This window comes from Cibotium barometz, chromosome 3, assembly GCF_041138505.1.
Source record: "Cibotium barometz isolate CiBa-2024 chromosome 3, ASM4113850v1, whole genome shotgun sequence".
Classification (NCBI taxonomy): Eukaryota; Viridiplantae; Streptophyta; class Polypodiopsida; order Cyatheales; family Cibotiaceae; genus Cibotium; species Cibotium barometz.
In genome coordinates, this window is record NC_141048.1 from 10,718,446 (window position 1) to 10,733,319 (window position 14,874).

At 42.3% G+C, this 14,874-nt stretch overlaps 2 protein-coding genes across 3 annotated transcripts in view; both read right to left on the reverse strand.

The window, feature by feature from the left end:
- Positions 1–1,739: 1,739 nt before the first annotated feature.
- LOC147639700 (uncharacterized) lies at positions 1,740–2,456 on the reverse strand. The gene has a single exon (XM_086822135.1). The coding sequence runs from the start codon at positions 2,454–2,456 to the stop codon at positions 1,740–1,742; it is 717 nt and encodes a 238-aa protein (XP_086678261.1).
- A 7,173-nt stretch (positions 2,457–9,629) lies between these two features.
- LOC147639701 (uridine/cytidine kinase UKL1, chloroplastic-like) overlaps positions 9,630–14,874 on the reverse strand; it is a 41,243-nt gene continuing 35,998 nt past the window's right edge. The window contains exons 11-15 of one of the 2 annotated variants that reach the window (XR_015261836.1): positions 11,453–11,546; positions 11,170–11,242; positions 10,948–11,030; positions 10,292–10,803; positions 9,630–10,063 (exon numbers count right to left, since the gene is read on the reverse strand). Coding sequence is in view for 1 of the 2 variants with exons in the window: in XM_086772942.1 (XP_086629068.1) it covers positions 10,588–10,803; positions 10,948–11,030; positions 11,170–11,242; positions 11,453–11,546 (466 nt within the window). In the remaining variant the exon portion in view is untranslated. Of the gene's footprint in view, positions 10,064–10,261; positions 10,804–10,947; positions 11,031–11,169; positions 11,243–11,452; positions 11,547–14,874 lie in introns of those variants that run through there. The other variant, XM_086772942.1, reaches the window with a different exon arrangement.

Sequence of the window (14,874 nt, forward strand, 5' to 3'; positions counted from 1 at the left end):
AGGCCCCCAATCCTTGAAAAGATTAGCAATTTAAATATAATTTTAATATATGAGAAAGTCTTTTTCGTGCTTTGTGTATGTATATTTTTGGACTACACTTTTAATTAAAAAAAGGTTAGCTTGTGGGCCTAGGTATTATGGGACGAAGACAAGAACATGGAGGGCTAGGCGCGGGGTACCATCATGCGACAACTAAATTGTCGCATATGCACTAAAAGACCACCAACTGCTGCAGATGTAAAAGAGACAAATGTGGGTTCATATGCATTTGAGAGAGAGAGAGAGAGAGAGGCCACCAACTGGAGATGTAAAAGAGACATGTGGGTTCATATGCATTTGAGAGAGAGAGAGAGAGAGAGAGAGGCCACCAACTGGAGATGTAAAAGAGACAAATGTGGGTTCATATGCATTTGAGAGAGAGAGAGAGAGAGAGAGAGAGAGAGAGGCACGTGGGCTTTCATGGGTCCACCATGGATGTGTGCGCTTGACGTTAGCGAGGCATGCCAGTGTCGGTTGGTGCACGTGGGCCCACACATGCATGACTTAAGCAAGACCACTTCTCTGGCTACTAACATGGTGTGGAGCCTTCTCCCCTTGAGGTGCGAGCACTTGGCTTTGATAGTAAAACTTGCCAAAACAATGCATAGCTGTCACTTTATGAACTCTTGCTTGAAGATGGTTCATGCAAGCACACAAATTGTGTGGACTCTATTGAAGCTTGCGAAGAAAACTTGCAATGGCCATAATGGTTCTTTGATACCAAATGTTAGAATTAGGATTGTCTAGAATGATGATTAAGCAAGTAGATTAATTAATAGAGAGAGGATAGCATAGCATCATACATAACACATGAAGTGTAGAAGAGAGCTTAGTCTAGAATGCATGCAATGAGAATACAAGTGAGTGTGCTACAATGAGAGCTATAGCAGCCTACCTAAGTGGCCTATCCCACTAGATAAAAACTAGGTGGGAGAAAAGTGCCTTAGTGCACACTAACAGTACATATGTACACCAATAGAGAAGATGATATCTCAAGAGTTAACTTATTGCCATGCTCTATGTGGATCACATCCTCTTAAATTATCAATTCTTGACTTCCCCTTATAGTTGGCAAAAGCAAACTCCTTACTCTATTCTTTTAGGGTGACATGGAAAATCCTTTGGTTACCTTGTTATGCAAGATGCCTGGAGTAGTCGATCATGCATTGCCGATTAAACCAAATATATTGATTTAATTGTCAAAAATATCACATGCAAAATTATTTTGGATTTGGTTTAAGAGGTTGAATCTACCTTACCTTTGATTACGCACACGTGGAAGGGGAGTATAAAACTCAAAACACATTTTGGTAAGTATCCACTCCATTTTTCTAACTTCTAAGAAAAAGAAAAAAAAAAGATGAGTGCATGTTTTGCAGGGTTGCATGATCATTCATAAGGAACTCATGAGTGACATAAGTGTATTGGATATCCATAGTTGAAAAATCCACTATTCTCTCGATTGAAAACTAAACAAGACATAGTTTTGAGAAGGCAAGATTGTACTCAGAAACGAGAAACAAAGTGTCAGTTGACATTCAATTTGTCAGAGTATGGCTGGGTTTCGTCGCCTGCAAACATCATCATGATACCTGCTGCAAGGCAAAATTAATATGACTCTTCATCTGCAGTAGTAGTGCTGCTTGCTCTTGTCTTTCTACAAGGCAAAATATGATACCTACAAGGCAAAATATGACTCTTCATCTGCTGGAGTTGGAGTAGGAGTAGTAGTGCTGCTTGCTCTTGTCTTTCTTCTTGGCAGCCGCCATCTTAGCGGCCCTAGCACTGGCTTCAGCAGCCGCTGCTGCTTTTGCTGCTGCAGTACCTCCCATCTCTTTACATGAGCTACTAACCAGCTTCTTGTTCACCTTCTTCTTACAAGCAGCAACCGCTGCAAGCTCTACTTTCAAGGCCTGAGCAGGCTCATCAGCAGCAATATGCGAAAGGCCCAACTCTGCCAAGATAGAGTCAAGCTCTGCGAGTGCACGCCTCTTCTGCTCCTTCTTCGTCAATATCTGCTTCAATGGAGCTGCTGCAGCTGCAGGCGAAGGCTTCTGCAGAGGGCTGCTTGGTTTTGGGCTCGTTTCTTCTTCTTCCTCCTCCTCGACCTCTTCATCTTCCTCTTCAGCTGCTCCAGCAATCTCTAATTTGGGGGGTGTATCCAAAGGGGCTACCTGCGCAAAGAATTCGTCGTCGTCGTCGTCCTTGCAGTCCGCCCAACAGCCCATCACCAGCACCGGCTGCTTGGCCTCCTTCTTCTCCTCCTCCCGCGTCACTTTCTGCTGCTTCTTAGTATTCTCTAGAGCACAGAAGATGTTTGCCGTCTTGATCTCTGCAGGAAATAAACTACCCTTGCCGCTCATAGACGCTCTGTTGTTACCCTTCATCGCAAGCACTCCTGCTCCTCTTCTCGCCATCTTGTTGCTGTTGTATTTGTTGTTGTTGGTCTTTGTGCGTGTGAGTGTGAGTGTGGGTGTGCGTGTGCGTGTGAGTGTGTGTGTGGAGAGAGGGAGGGAGGAAGAGAGAGAGAGAGAGAGAGAGAGTGAGTGCGTGTGTGTGTGTGAGAGAGAAAGTTTCGCCGCTCTGCGATGTGTTCAAAGAACCTAATGTGCTCCTTTTTATAGGCTCCCGGCGAAAAGCAAACCTTTCTTGAAAAGCACACTAAAAATCAAAGTAAAAGCACGCTTTTGGGAAGGCCGCGTGGAAGGAGAAAGAGAGCGAGGGTAGAAAATACATCAATTTCTCCCCTCCCACCATAGTGAAACTCTTGGGTGCAATCCTCCATTGACTCTCTCTCTTTCTCTCTCTCTCTTTCTCTCTCTATTGTTATTAACAAACTTTTTTTAAAGTTATAAAATTCAAAATTAAAAAGTCACTTTCCAAAACAAATTGTAAATTTATATGTAAAACAAGATAATGTAATGTGATTTGGAACAATGGAAAAAGTCAGTTTTTTATGTCAAGCTCATAAAATTGTGACATTATAGATGCAATATGCACATCTAGATGGATTCTTCATAAAAGTTTTGGATAGCTCTAAAAATATTTGAGGTTTTTATGTTGAGAATGTAGACAGCATGAGGCTAAGGGGTGGCCATATAAACATTGAAAAATTTCCCCTCACTATTTTCTTTCAATTATTATATAGTGTTAGGGGTAGTATTTCTCGACAGGTCTATCTTTAGCACAACAGTTAGAAAGTACAATTTGATATACAAAAGTCTCTAAAAGCCACAAAATAGCTTTTTCTCTACAAGATTAGAGTGCAAATTTTCCTTCATTCTTGGTGGACTTACATTGACAAGGGTTTCTTCTCATAGGGTGTCTACTCTTCTAAAGCTTCTTGATCATGATTTTGAATTTGTTGCCCTTTGCACTACGACAAAAGAAGGTACAAATGGTGTCAGGACATGGGACCTAGTAAAGTGTTACTTCTCATGTATACTAGATTATAGCAACCTGCTATGCAGGTAAAGAAAACACACACATGCACACACACACACACACACACACACACACACACACACACATAGAGGAGGGGGTGAACATGTAATAGTGTGTGTGTGTGTGTGTGTGTGTGTGTGTGTGTGTGTGTGTGTGAGAGAGAGAGAGAGAGAGAGAGAGAGAGAGGGAGAGGGGGCAGAGAAAATGTGGAGAGAGAGAGAGAGGAGGAGGAGGAGGAGGGCAGGCAGAGAAAACGAAGAGAAGAAAATGCAAAAAGAGAGAGGTGATGATGATGATGTAGCTTCCTCGAGAGGCCAGTGACATGACTTATGGAACCTAGCAAGAACATAGAATTCACCTAAAAATATGTAATTGTAGCACGTGAGTTCATGAGGAGGGGTATATTAATTTTAAAAAATATAGAATTACATTTACACGAGGGGTTTTTTCTCTCTCTACTGTCACACCTATGAGATGTTGAGTACTAGACACCATGGGCCACTATCATTGTTGCAAATCATTTACAAAGACAACATATTATGATCTATAACTTCCATTATATTCCAAAGCAAATTTACAAGACCACAGCATTATATGACAGACACCTACGAGTTGTTGAACACATGCAACAATATATGAAAGCATGTGTGTACAAAATGTTCTTTACTTCCATGGACCACTATCATTGCAACACATTTACAAAGACACTATAAATTATGATCTAAAACTTCCATTGTATTCCAAAGAAAACTTATAAGACCACAGCATTCATTACATCTACGAGATGTTGAACACACGAACAATAGATGTTTGGGAATCAAACTTGTATACAGGCCCTGTTGGAGGTTTGGATAGGTACACTAAATGTGTGTAAATTGCCTATAACTTTTACATTAATACTCATATGATGTTCCCACTTTGCATATCACAAATTTAAATAACATAGAGCTTAACTTAATTTATCGAGTAATTTTTGATGTGTTCTACTATTTTCTATATTATTTAAAAGGTATTATAATTGTTAAGAACATACTATTTTGTCCTCCCACCACATCTACCATTTAAAACGCTTAATTTGTATGGATCTTGATTAGATTGGGGAAGATTATTACAATGTGGGTCTAAGGTAAAATTACAAATCTAATGGTTGGATTTTTGTAGATTTACTTTGGAAAATTTATTATGATTGTTAGAGGCTCATTAAATCAATTGTAATTTAATTCTAGAAAATTAAATATTGAATCTTTCAATCTAAAAACTCTAAGGATCAATATACTTCTTGCCATGAATTTATTTTTAATAAATTGGCTTCATTTGAGTATGGGCAGGTCCATTTTCAATCCTCCCAAGTGAAAATTCCCATATTGTGTCCACTCTCCCCTTTTTAAGTCTAAAACCAATCCTAGCTAGGTTTGGAAATCTAGTCTTGGTAAACTTCAAAGCCTAGATATCATGCCATGTGTGAGTCTTGGGTAGACACAAATCTTATATATGCATGCCACTTTATGTCCTTATCAGCTTCGAGAGGATACATGTAAGCACCTTGCCACCTCCACCCTCCATATCAACATGGTCAACCTAGTTGACTTTTTACCTCATCATCCTAGACATCATTAATGCCACATCTTCTTGCCACCTTTACATGCCACCCTCGCACTTGGTGACATGGCATGCTACATCATGGAATTGCCACATCAGCCACCATAATAGTGCCACATGTCAAGAAAATGCCATGTGTCATGCACATATGTGACACGTGGCACCTTCTCATTTTTTTCAAAAACGTATTTTTAAAAAAAGTTAATTTAGTATATTTTTTAGTTTTTTTTAAAAGAAATAAATATAAAATTTTAAATAATAAAATATATATATAACTTATTAATATAAAATAATTTAAAATCACTAATTTTAAAGGATTATATTTTGAAATTAGATAAATAATATTATTTTTAATATTCATATTATTTAATTTAAACAAATTTACTTTTTTAAATTCATTATTTCTTGAAAATATTTTATGTCTAGGATTAAAATTTAAAAATATACATTATAAAAGAAAATACAATTATATAATTATGAAACAAAAGATAAATTTAAAGATATATTTATATATTTAGTAATGATAAATATTTAGACTTATAAATATTTATTAATAATAATATTAATTTTTTAGCGGATAATAGTTTATTTTTATGTTTTATCTTAATTATCCAATGAATCTTAGATAGGAAATCCAATGAGATTTGAAGTGGATAATCTATTTTTCCTATATAATCACACGTCTCTAGTACTATCCCACACTTATATCTAGTATTATCCCATCATTGAGCCTTCAGAGTTTTTTCTCTTTTAGCTTCCTTGAAAATGGTTTCTCAAATTGTAGGAGTCAGAAACGTGATAGGACTAAACTTACCCCCATCCACCAAGTTCAAGAGGAGGAGAGCAAAAGGGTAGCTGAGAGAAAGAGAGAGTGGAGAGCATGTCAACGAGAAACACCTTCTGTTTGCCTTGCTCCTCCTCTTCCACTTCCTCTCCCTCTGCCCTATTCCCCCCCACTACCCCTTAGTTTAGATAATCCACATGAACCCGCCCTTCCAGAGTTGGCATGGCGGTGCTACAAAGTGTTCGTCATTCCTATACAGTTAACAAGAAGAGGAACTCTATGGACGCTTTGGCTGCTCGACGAGCTATTGTGGTGGCAGTCATAAGTAGCTCCCAAATGAAGGGAAAGGTGAGTGCCACATCTCGCATCATTTCCATAGCCACATGCACTTAGAGTTGGGTCTATTAAATGGAAAAGTTTAGATGCCCAATGGGGTTGGTACTTTGTGGGCGAGTAGTGGTCGTGTAGCTAGGCATGATTGCCTACTAGATGAAACCACTAGAGCCTTGATAGAAAGTTTTTTGTTGGGAGGAAAATTGTCGTGCCTTGCCAGTTTTCAAGAAAGCTTTGCATAAGAGAGTGACAAGAGGAATGTTCATTGAGCATGGTGCTTGCTTTCTTGAAATGACCCAAATAGAGTTGTATTCTCAATTTGTGGCATCATATCCAGAGCTTAAAATTGGGCAAAAGTCATTTCAGGGGTGTAAGCCTTGGTTTGTGAGGTACTCACGACAACATGACGCATGTTGTTGTCAATACCATGTTGAGTTTCAACTTTTTTATAATGTGTTCCGTTCTCTTAGTGGGCATAGCGAGTTGCCTCCTAGTCCTCGTGATTTCATCCACTCTCTTTTGTGTGCATGCACGGAGGATGCCCAAGTCCATAGGATGCCTTATGTGGAGAGCACTTGCACATTATGTGGTTTACTTGCACATCTACGAATGGTAGATCTTGATGCAAGTGACCAAGAGATAGTGTCATGGCGACGTTATGAGCATGTGACACACTAGCTCTAGAGTGGTAGGCAGTCTAGGAAGTTGCAGGTCATGGACAAACATACACCACGTTGTCACTTCAATACCCACATTTAGGGAGCAGATCTACCCCTTTATATGGCACAGTCATTATGCCAAGTGGCAGGATCGTCAATTTCGAGCATGCCTCGCGCGGCAAAGTTTCCTATTGGTGTGGTCATCTCTGTGGTTGATTTTGCAAAGAACTACACCTTTACACCTTTTTAGGAGATACAATCTAAGTATTACTTCTTGGAGCAGGTAATGGTTATATTTCATAATATTTGTTTTGTGTTTGAGCTATATTACTTATTTGATTTGTTGTGTCCTAATCGTCTCTCTTGCTTACCTCACCAAGTTTCTATTATGGTCCACATTAGCTATCGACATGCAGAGGCCCATGTAGATGGGATAGTGAGTACCCCCGAGGCCCGTGTCATTATTCGAGAGTATCATTTCTATATCAGTGACATGATGCACATTTTGTGTAACACTGTTTTGGTCTCCATGATGATTTTTTTACGAGATTGTGGGATCACATGTGGCCATTGGTCCGATGGCTGTGGCACACAACTCAAGTCGTCACGATAGTTCTATTGGCTCTACAGGTAGTACTTATGGTTCTCTTATATTCGTAATTAAACTAAATTCACTAGAACATCTTAAAGAAAACAATAACGAAGACTTTGTTTTCTGGGTTTATAGGTGGCATATGCAGTCTAGTACCCCAATGATTTGGTCATTCTTTGAGACTGGTCACAGGAAGGGAGAGCATGATGGTGCGGTCACGTGTGTGAAACGTGCCCTGAGACATCATCAACTACAGGAAGATGCTGAGCGGTTCAGAGATGCAGGCCACGTCGTCGAGTGGTGCTTCCCAACATTTGTGTGTGGGAGTGCAGCATCATCATATCCCAAATGTGATACTCGGATTGTCATGAGATTTTTTTGGCATGTGGATGATGGCATGATTGACGGTAGAGCCTCCCATGATTGTGACACAGTACCTGGCACCTTGGGTTTACATTCCATCAAGAGCACTGCATGGTGGCCCCCACAATTTACACACGACAGTTTGGATGCTTCTATCGAGCATTTATGGATGGCGGTTGGACACATTGTGCCTCAAGAGAACGGGTAGATACATGGGTACAGACAGTCCTCTCCCCCGAGTATCCTTCACATCCAGTGTTGTCCGATGAGCACACAAGTCATGTGTTCATGGCCAGTTATGATGACCTGACAGATTTGCTACAGGAAGTTGATGTATTTGTTGTTATTGCCAGTGAGGGCAATAGAGAGGGAGTAGGCTACTATCTGATGAGTTGTACTAGGCCAAACTAAATCCTTGACCAGGATACAGTGGATGATCATGGGTTTTCTTTTGACGCCCATAGCATGATTGTGGCAGGCTGGTTCTACCAGCAAATTCGACTTCATTGGGGGAGTCTTGAGTTCCAGCAGTGGGAGAGGGAGTTAGAGGCATTTCAATTGAATAAACTTTCATCTTGGTTTTGTTGAATGATTTGATTTTTTAGTGCTAACAATAACTATACTTCCATGCATAATAAATGCTAATCAAAATATATCTTACACCAAATATAAACTAGTGAATGCTAGTACAAACTAAATCTTTAAATTATTAAATATTTCTAAAAGAAAAAAGTTAAAAACTCTTACATTCTTTAATCACTTGATCATTGCTCACATTAGCCTTGGATGTCAAAAAAAAAAGTCACACAAAAAAGGTCACTTCTAGCCTATCTTTCTCATCATACAGAGGGGATCCTAGGTGGAAATTGCTATATCTTATGTGTACCTGGAGGTTACTTCTACAAGCTTGACCTTTTTCATGAGCCCAGCTGCCAATGCACATTTAGTGAGATGATAGACACTCCTAGCCTGCCTAGTGAGGCAATCCATTTCCAAGAACCTGCACCAAATGTTGGCTATTGGATGCCTTGGTGCTCTCGCAAAGCAGCGATGTATGGTGCCTCCTTCTAGGGACTGGATCTTAGTGAGCAGGCAACATGGAAGAGCATAAAGTGACTCCACGTGATGATGCTCTCGCGTATGATCATGAGTAAGCCATATGTGCAACATGAGATTATTCGGTCATAGATGCTCTCTTTTGGACCATTACACATTACTTATCTTCATCGTGTATGTAAACACATACAACAATGAGCATCTCCCGAGACTGGCACTTAGTCGTCAATGTAGTTATATCGAGATGGATATGGTGAATCGTGGTGTGGTTGATTGGTCTGATGGGCAAGATAGCTTCTAGATGTGATCTGTCACGGCAAAATAACAATTGTCTCATTCAAAATGGACATGCTAGGGCACCACCCAAGGCGTCGGACATGGGTGTCCCCACCAGTGCTCACCATGAAACTTTCAGAGAATCAAAGCCCATAGATGTGAGGCCATAACACTTCCACCATGGTCGTGCAGTCCCCCGTCTTTAATCCCCGTATGAACACCAGATGGTCGCCTCACAAGGCTAGATGGCTTGTAGTCAGCAAAAGGAGGGTTTCGCATACTGCCATATAAGCTTTCATGTTTTGCCAAACTTATCTTTCCGACTACATATGCATAGGAGAAGTCCATTAACACCACCTCAAGTTGCCCCACTCAAGCAAACACCCATCCAGCTCACAAAGGGCTTATGAGAACCACAGAAAATCTCTCTTATAGCTTCAATATTGTAGAATGGACGGGGAACGGTCATACTGAGCAAGCCTCATTTCAGGACCAATTGTATGTAGCCTCTTTTAAAGAAACATAAATGAGAATTTAGTATCCTCCCTCAGCTTTCCTAAACCGTCAAAAAGAGACTTGATGTAAAGCCACGTACGTCCAGGAAATAGCTGAACGTGGCTAAAACAAACCTAGCCTTACCACTACTTTATTATACATCCCTCAACTCATCGTATGTGGCATTGAGAAAATATTCCTACTGATTTCTCAAGAAAAGAGCCTCTAATGATTTGCATGCACAACCATGTGATCAAGAACCAACATCACTGCATAGGTATGTTCACACAAAGATAACCTCAAGATACTCCCACAAGCTGTAACAGAGGAAGAAGAGGTTGGAAAGGAACTACTGCTGCTGCTGCAAACAGTAGTATCATCTTCAGGCACTAACTCACCGCTAACTTGGAGCAGTCATGCTCTCTGCACAAGATAAAGCTTGTGTGAGATTTATGAAGCTTGACTATCACCTTGAGCAATAAGGAGGCTTAAAGTGCAGAATGTATCACTTCCTTGTATGAAAATGTTAGTTTTGGCCATACACATACACATAACAATTGTGTGAGAAATACTAGGACTAATAATTTTGTCGAAAGCAATTAAGCACTTGGAGAAGCACAATTTAAGCACGAAATAAAGTTATTGAATTGCCTTTCTCTAAATGTTGATGTGCCTCCATGAGGACAATGCAAAACTGTTAGGATGGAACAGGTATACAACTGAACTGCGTATAATCCTTCCACATTTATTGAAAGCACCTGTAGACTACTCTGAAATCGAAGCGGAGGTTTGTTCTTTTATGGATTTCATCCCTCTTCAGGGACAAAAATCTCTTATTGTGAAATCAACAATCATGGGAAAAATCGTGAACTTGGAAAACAGATCGAGCAAAGCCTGCTGCCATTTGTGAGAGTTGCTGCTCACTGGGCCTGACCCACTGAAGCCTTTCAAGCTCTTGAAATTTTGTTACAAGATCTGGAGACCTGAAAAGGAGTATCATACAGCACATCCGGTCCGTCGTCATCAGTCCCGAAGTAGCGGTCACCAAACTCTCCCATACCAGGAACAACACGGTATTCTTCATTCAAAGCAGCATCAATCTCAGACGTAACTATTTTCAAGAACGGGAAGCGCTTGCAGACAGCATGGATACCCTCAGGAGCCTGTCCACAGCATTAAATCGAAGTAAGTTCTTTAAAAAAGGGGTCAAATTGGTTTCAACACCTGCTTCGATGCTGGCAAGGAAAACAAATCAGTCCTGCTACATCTATTGACACCAAAGAGAAGGAGACAGCAGGAAGGTGTACAGAGATAAGGTTCAAAAAAATTATGTGAGCCTCTGGCACCCCCTTCCGCAATAACAGTTCAATCGCTTGGACAGCTGAATTTCCTGCAGTCCCCACCCGGAACCAAAAAAAAACCCAGATTTGAAGCCAGTAATATGTGAGCGAGCCAAGATGCTGAAAATAGATTATAAAACTCAATATAATGCAAAAACGGGGGCCCGAAATCAGAACATGAGACTCAACCTGTTGCAAGAACAGGATCCAAAAGCAAAACATGCCGATCTGCAATATCCCGTGGCAGTTTCTCATAGATCAACTGCAGCGCGTGAAGTACATGGAGTGTATCAAGTATTTTGAATGCAACATTCAGACAAGTGATACCTTCCAAAATCACTAGAAACTTTCACAGCGATCAACAAGTAGTTCTAGAACAGAATGAACGATGCAAGTACCCCGACACTTCTGAGAATAAGCAGCAGGCCCAGGAAACAATTGGCCAAAAAAAAATGTCTTTTAACTGTCACACCTGCTTGCCATTATCTCCATCGCGATGAATAAGAATTTTCCCTATTTTGATGCCCTTGCAACAAGCTCGCAGAGCGTTCTCCATGCTTTCACCACTGTGAGGTTGACACGGTATCTAGCTTTAGTTGACATGATAACCCAATGGAAGATCTTAAGCGATAAACTTATTGCAGTTACATAAGCAAGGAGCCTAGATCTTCATATTGTAAATTCGTTATCAAACAAAGAAAGTGGGGCCTAGCACATTTCAAGCTTGAACACAGCAACATTCCCTTGTTCCCACATGAGGGTTTTAGCCTCCCTCCAAAACAAGCCATTTCCATTCATATACACAGCTTCTAGAGTGTCAGAAGCTTCTCTTTAGCAAGCAAAGCCATGTCTTTAACTTCGTAGGAAAATGCTTTGCTTCTAAAAACACAGCTTTCCTTTAATCACTATAACAAACCTTTTTGTTTTTTTCCAAGAATAGATCCTTCTATTAATTAAAAGAAAATCCACCAAGAGGCATAATACAACCCCGTTTATGACGGTAAGAAAACTGAAAAAAAGTGGGGGGGGGGGGGAGGAGGAGGGGGAGGGGTGTTGTGTGCAAGCAAGTGGCCTTTAATGCCAGATGACCGTGCCCTCCTTCCTGATGTAGAAGGGTCCAGTGCTCCAAGTGCAGACGAAGACTGCCCACTACCTCTGCAAGCACAATGAGTCCCCTGCCAGGCGCTCCAAGCATCCTGGCAGGGTGTGAATGAGATCAACCCATATAGCTCCCATGATCTCCACTAAAGGAGAGGACTCACCAAATGTGCCAGGCGGCTAGGCTGCAGATGGGGTCCCAATGCTAGCATGTGCCAATCTCCATAGTCCAATGTCAGATGGAGGTTGTGACCATTGCGGCCACTGACATGCGGTGGTGCGAGAGCACAAGAGCTCGGCCTCCCCCATCATCCTCATAGAAGGGAGCCAGCCTCCACCTACCACACCCCCCCCCCCCCAAAAAAAAGGTAACGGTACCTGCAATGGTGGGGTCGGAAGTGAAGAGGCAAAGAATGCACCACCAAACCTGTTGGGCCTTTAGGAAATCCCAAAGGCAGTGCCGTTTAGGGACTTATCCGAGCCGTCACATCTGCAATAGGGCTGTATGCCATGTCCCAAAATCGCGAGCCAAGTGCCCACCGCAAGGCTATGGTAAGCTATCAACCAGAAGTATGAAACCTTGCAGGGGCGGAACCTGCTCCAGAGGCAATGCCAGAAATCCTCTAAAAAGGTGGTCCAGATCCTCTCAGACAACCAATGAGGGGAGGCGGTGGGGCTGTTACGTCCCAAGGCTAATCCGGGTTAAAGCCTTCAAGTTAGGTTAACCTCAGCCTAGGGGTTAGGCATCTTAAGTGGGGGTTGGTAGCTTTTATGAGTAGTGCTATATTTGGCTCCTGGTTTGTAGGAGGCCTATATAAGTGACTTCATGAGTCAATTCAAGGGAGAGCTCCTCAAACCCGGACTTGAGGCCTTGAGACTACTCCATGCTTAAATCCAATGGGTGTGTACTAGTGGTATGGGACGCCAGAGACTTTGCTCGTGGAGCCATGTCTCAAATGCTACTAGCCCACTGTGCTTAGGGGTGAGCTTGAATGGTTGTGCTTGTGCGGTGTGTCGCCATTCTGGACATGTTCCTATGGAAAAGGACTCTGGAAAATTCCAGAGAGCCCAAAAAGTACAAGTATTGAGAACGGGAGATTTTCCATTTCATATGCATGTGCACAAATCATGGATACATGTGAATGCATTAGAAGATTTTTGCTAGGAAATGACGAGTTTTTGTGTCCAAACTGCCTGGATAGGTAGTACCGGGAACCATAGTCACAAGGGACGGGGGACGGTGACGAGGGACGGGGACGGGGACGGGACGGGGGACGGCCATAAGTAGGGAACGGGGACGGGGGAGGGAACGGCACTCAAAAAATACTTTTTTTTTTTAATTTTTCTACTCTACACTTATTCTACTTTGGAAGTACATCAAAATGAGCACAAATTTACACTAAAATGGTAAGCTTTTGAGTAATATTAATAATTAAGTAGATACAAAATGAGTCATGACTCAAGAGTCAGGAGTCAGGACTAAGCCTTAAGGAGGCAGAATACATGGACGGACTCAAATGAGTCAATGACAAAAAAGTGCTGAAGACTAGAGGCTAGAGGCTAGAGCTAAGTAGTAAGGCCCATGAATCATGATCCATGAATGATCATCCACGTGAAGTGCTCGCCTCATGGTCATGGGTAGCTTGTGCCAAAGAAGCATCAAGCTCATCCTCAGTCTCATCCTCACTGGCATGCTGCTCCTGCACCTCATCCTCTTGTTGCTCTTCTTGTTGACTCATCTCCCACTCGGTAAAGGAATCTGCCTTCTTGGTCACGCTCTTGCAAAGCATTCGCAAGTTCGCGCTGACGAAGACAAGGTCATTGGCACGCTCTACCCCGAGTCGGTTCCTCTTCCTAGAGGCAATGTGGCTGTAGGTACTCCAAAGTTGCTCCAAGCAAGAGGAGCTGACAGCCTGGCTAAGTATGCGGATGGCAAGCTGCTGCAGCTCCGGTCCATCTGAACCAAAGTCCTCCCACCATAGAGCAGCACCAACTTTGGAGCGCGGTCAACCTGTGCATCATGACAGCCATAGGAGCCATGAAATGACCTGTACATCGAAAGCTGGTCCCTAATCTTGCGCCTAATCGATGCATCAGGCACGAGACGATCCAAGACGATCCTCCATCCAGCGCTCACCTCCCGGTCGCTCTCCTGCTTGTTGCCTTGGAATTCTGGGTCCACCACATAAGCTGCTGCATGCAATGGCGAGTAGTAGGAGTTCCACCTTCCTAGACACAAGGCATGGATCTCCTCGTATCTGTCTTCGTCAGGCACGAAGTCTTTCAACTTCTCTATCATGCGATCCATGGCCTCGTAGACCTTGCCTATGCATGGTTGCATAGCGTCTACAATCCTCAATAGGTGGACTATGGGCCTCACCATAGCATCTGTGGTCTTCACACGCTCCCACCAAGAGGCGTCATCCGCCCGTAGCCTACACTCTTGGCCAGTGTTTGTATGGGACTCTTGCATGGCGACAAACTCGTCGCTAAGGAAAAGCCCCCTCAAAGCACCGCTACAATCCTTCAACCGGCCCAACATGAGAAAGTTGTAGGCAAACCGGGTGTCGGAATATTTGAGGAGAGAGAGAGACAGGACCTCTTGTTGAACTCATGCCGAAGTCTTTGGTGGTTGAGGACAAAGGAGACCATGGTGTTGGCCTACTCAATGAGCGGGCTGATCCATGGTAATGCTGAGGAGGTTGTTTAGGCAATGAGCCATACAAAAGGACACCGTGACATGTCCATACATACCTTGGAGAATAGCTCCCGCCGCCCTATTGGAAGGCTCCCCAT

Excerpts from the sequence above, each read along its gene's own strand:
- LOC147639700 (XM_086822135.1), bottom strand. The coding sequence starts at position 2,456 with ATGGCGAGAAGAGGAGCAGGAGTGCTTGCGATGAAGGGTAACAACAGA.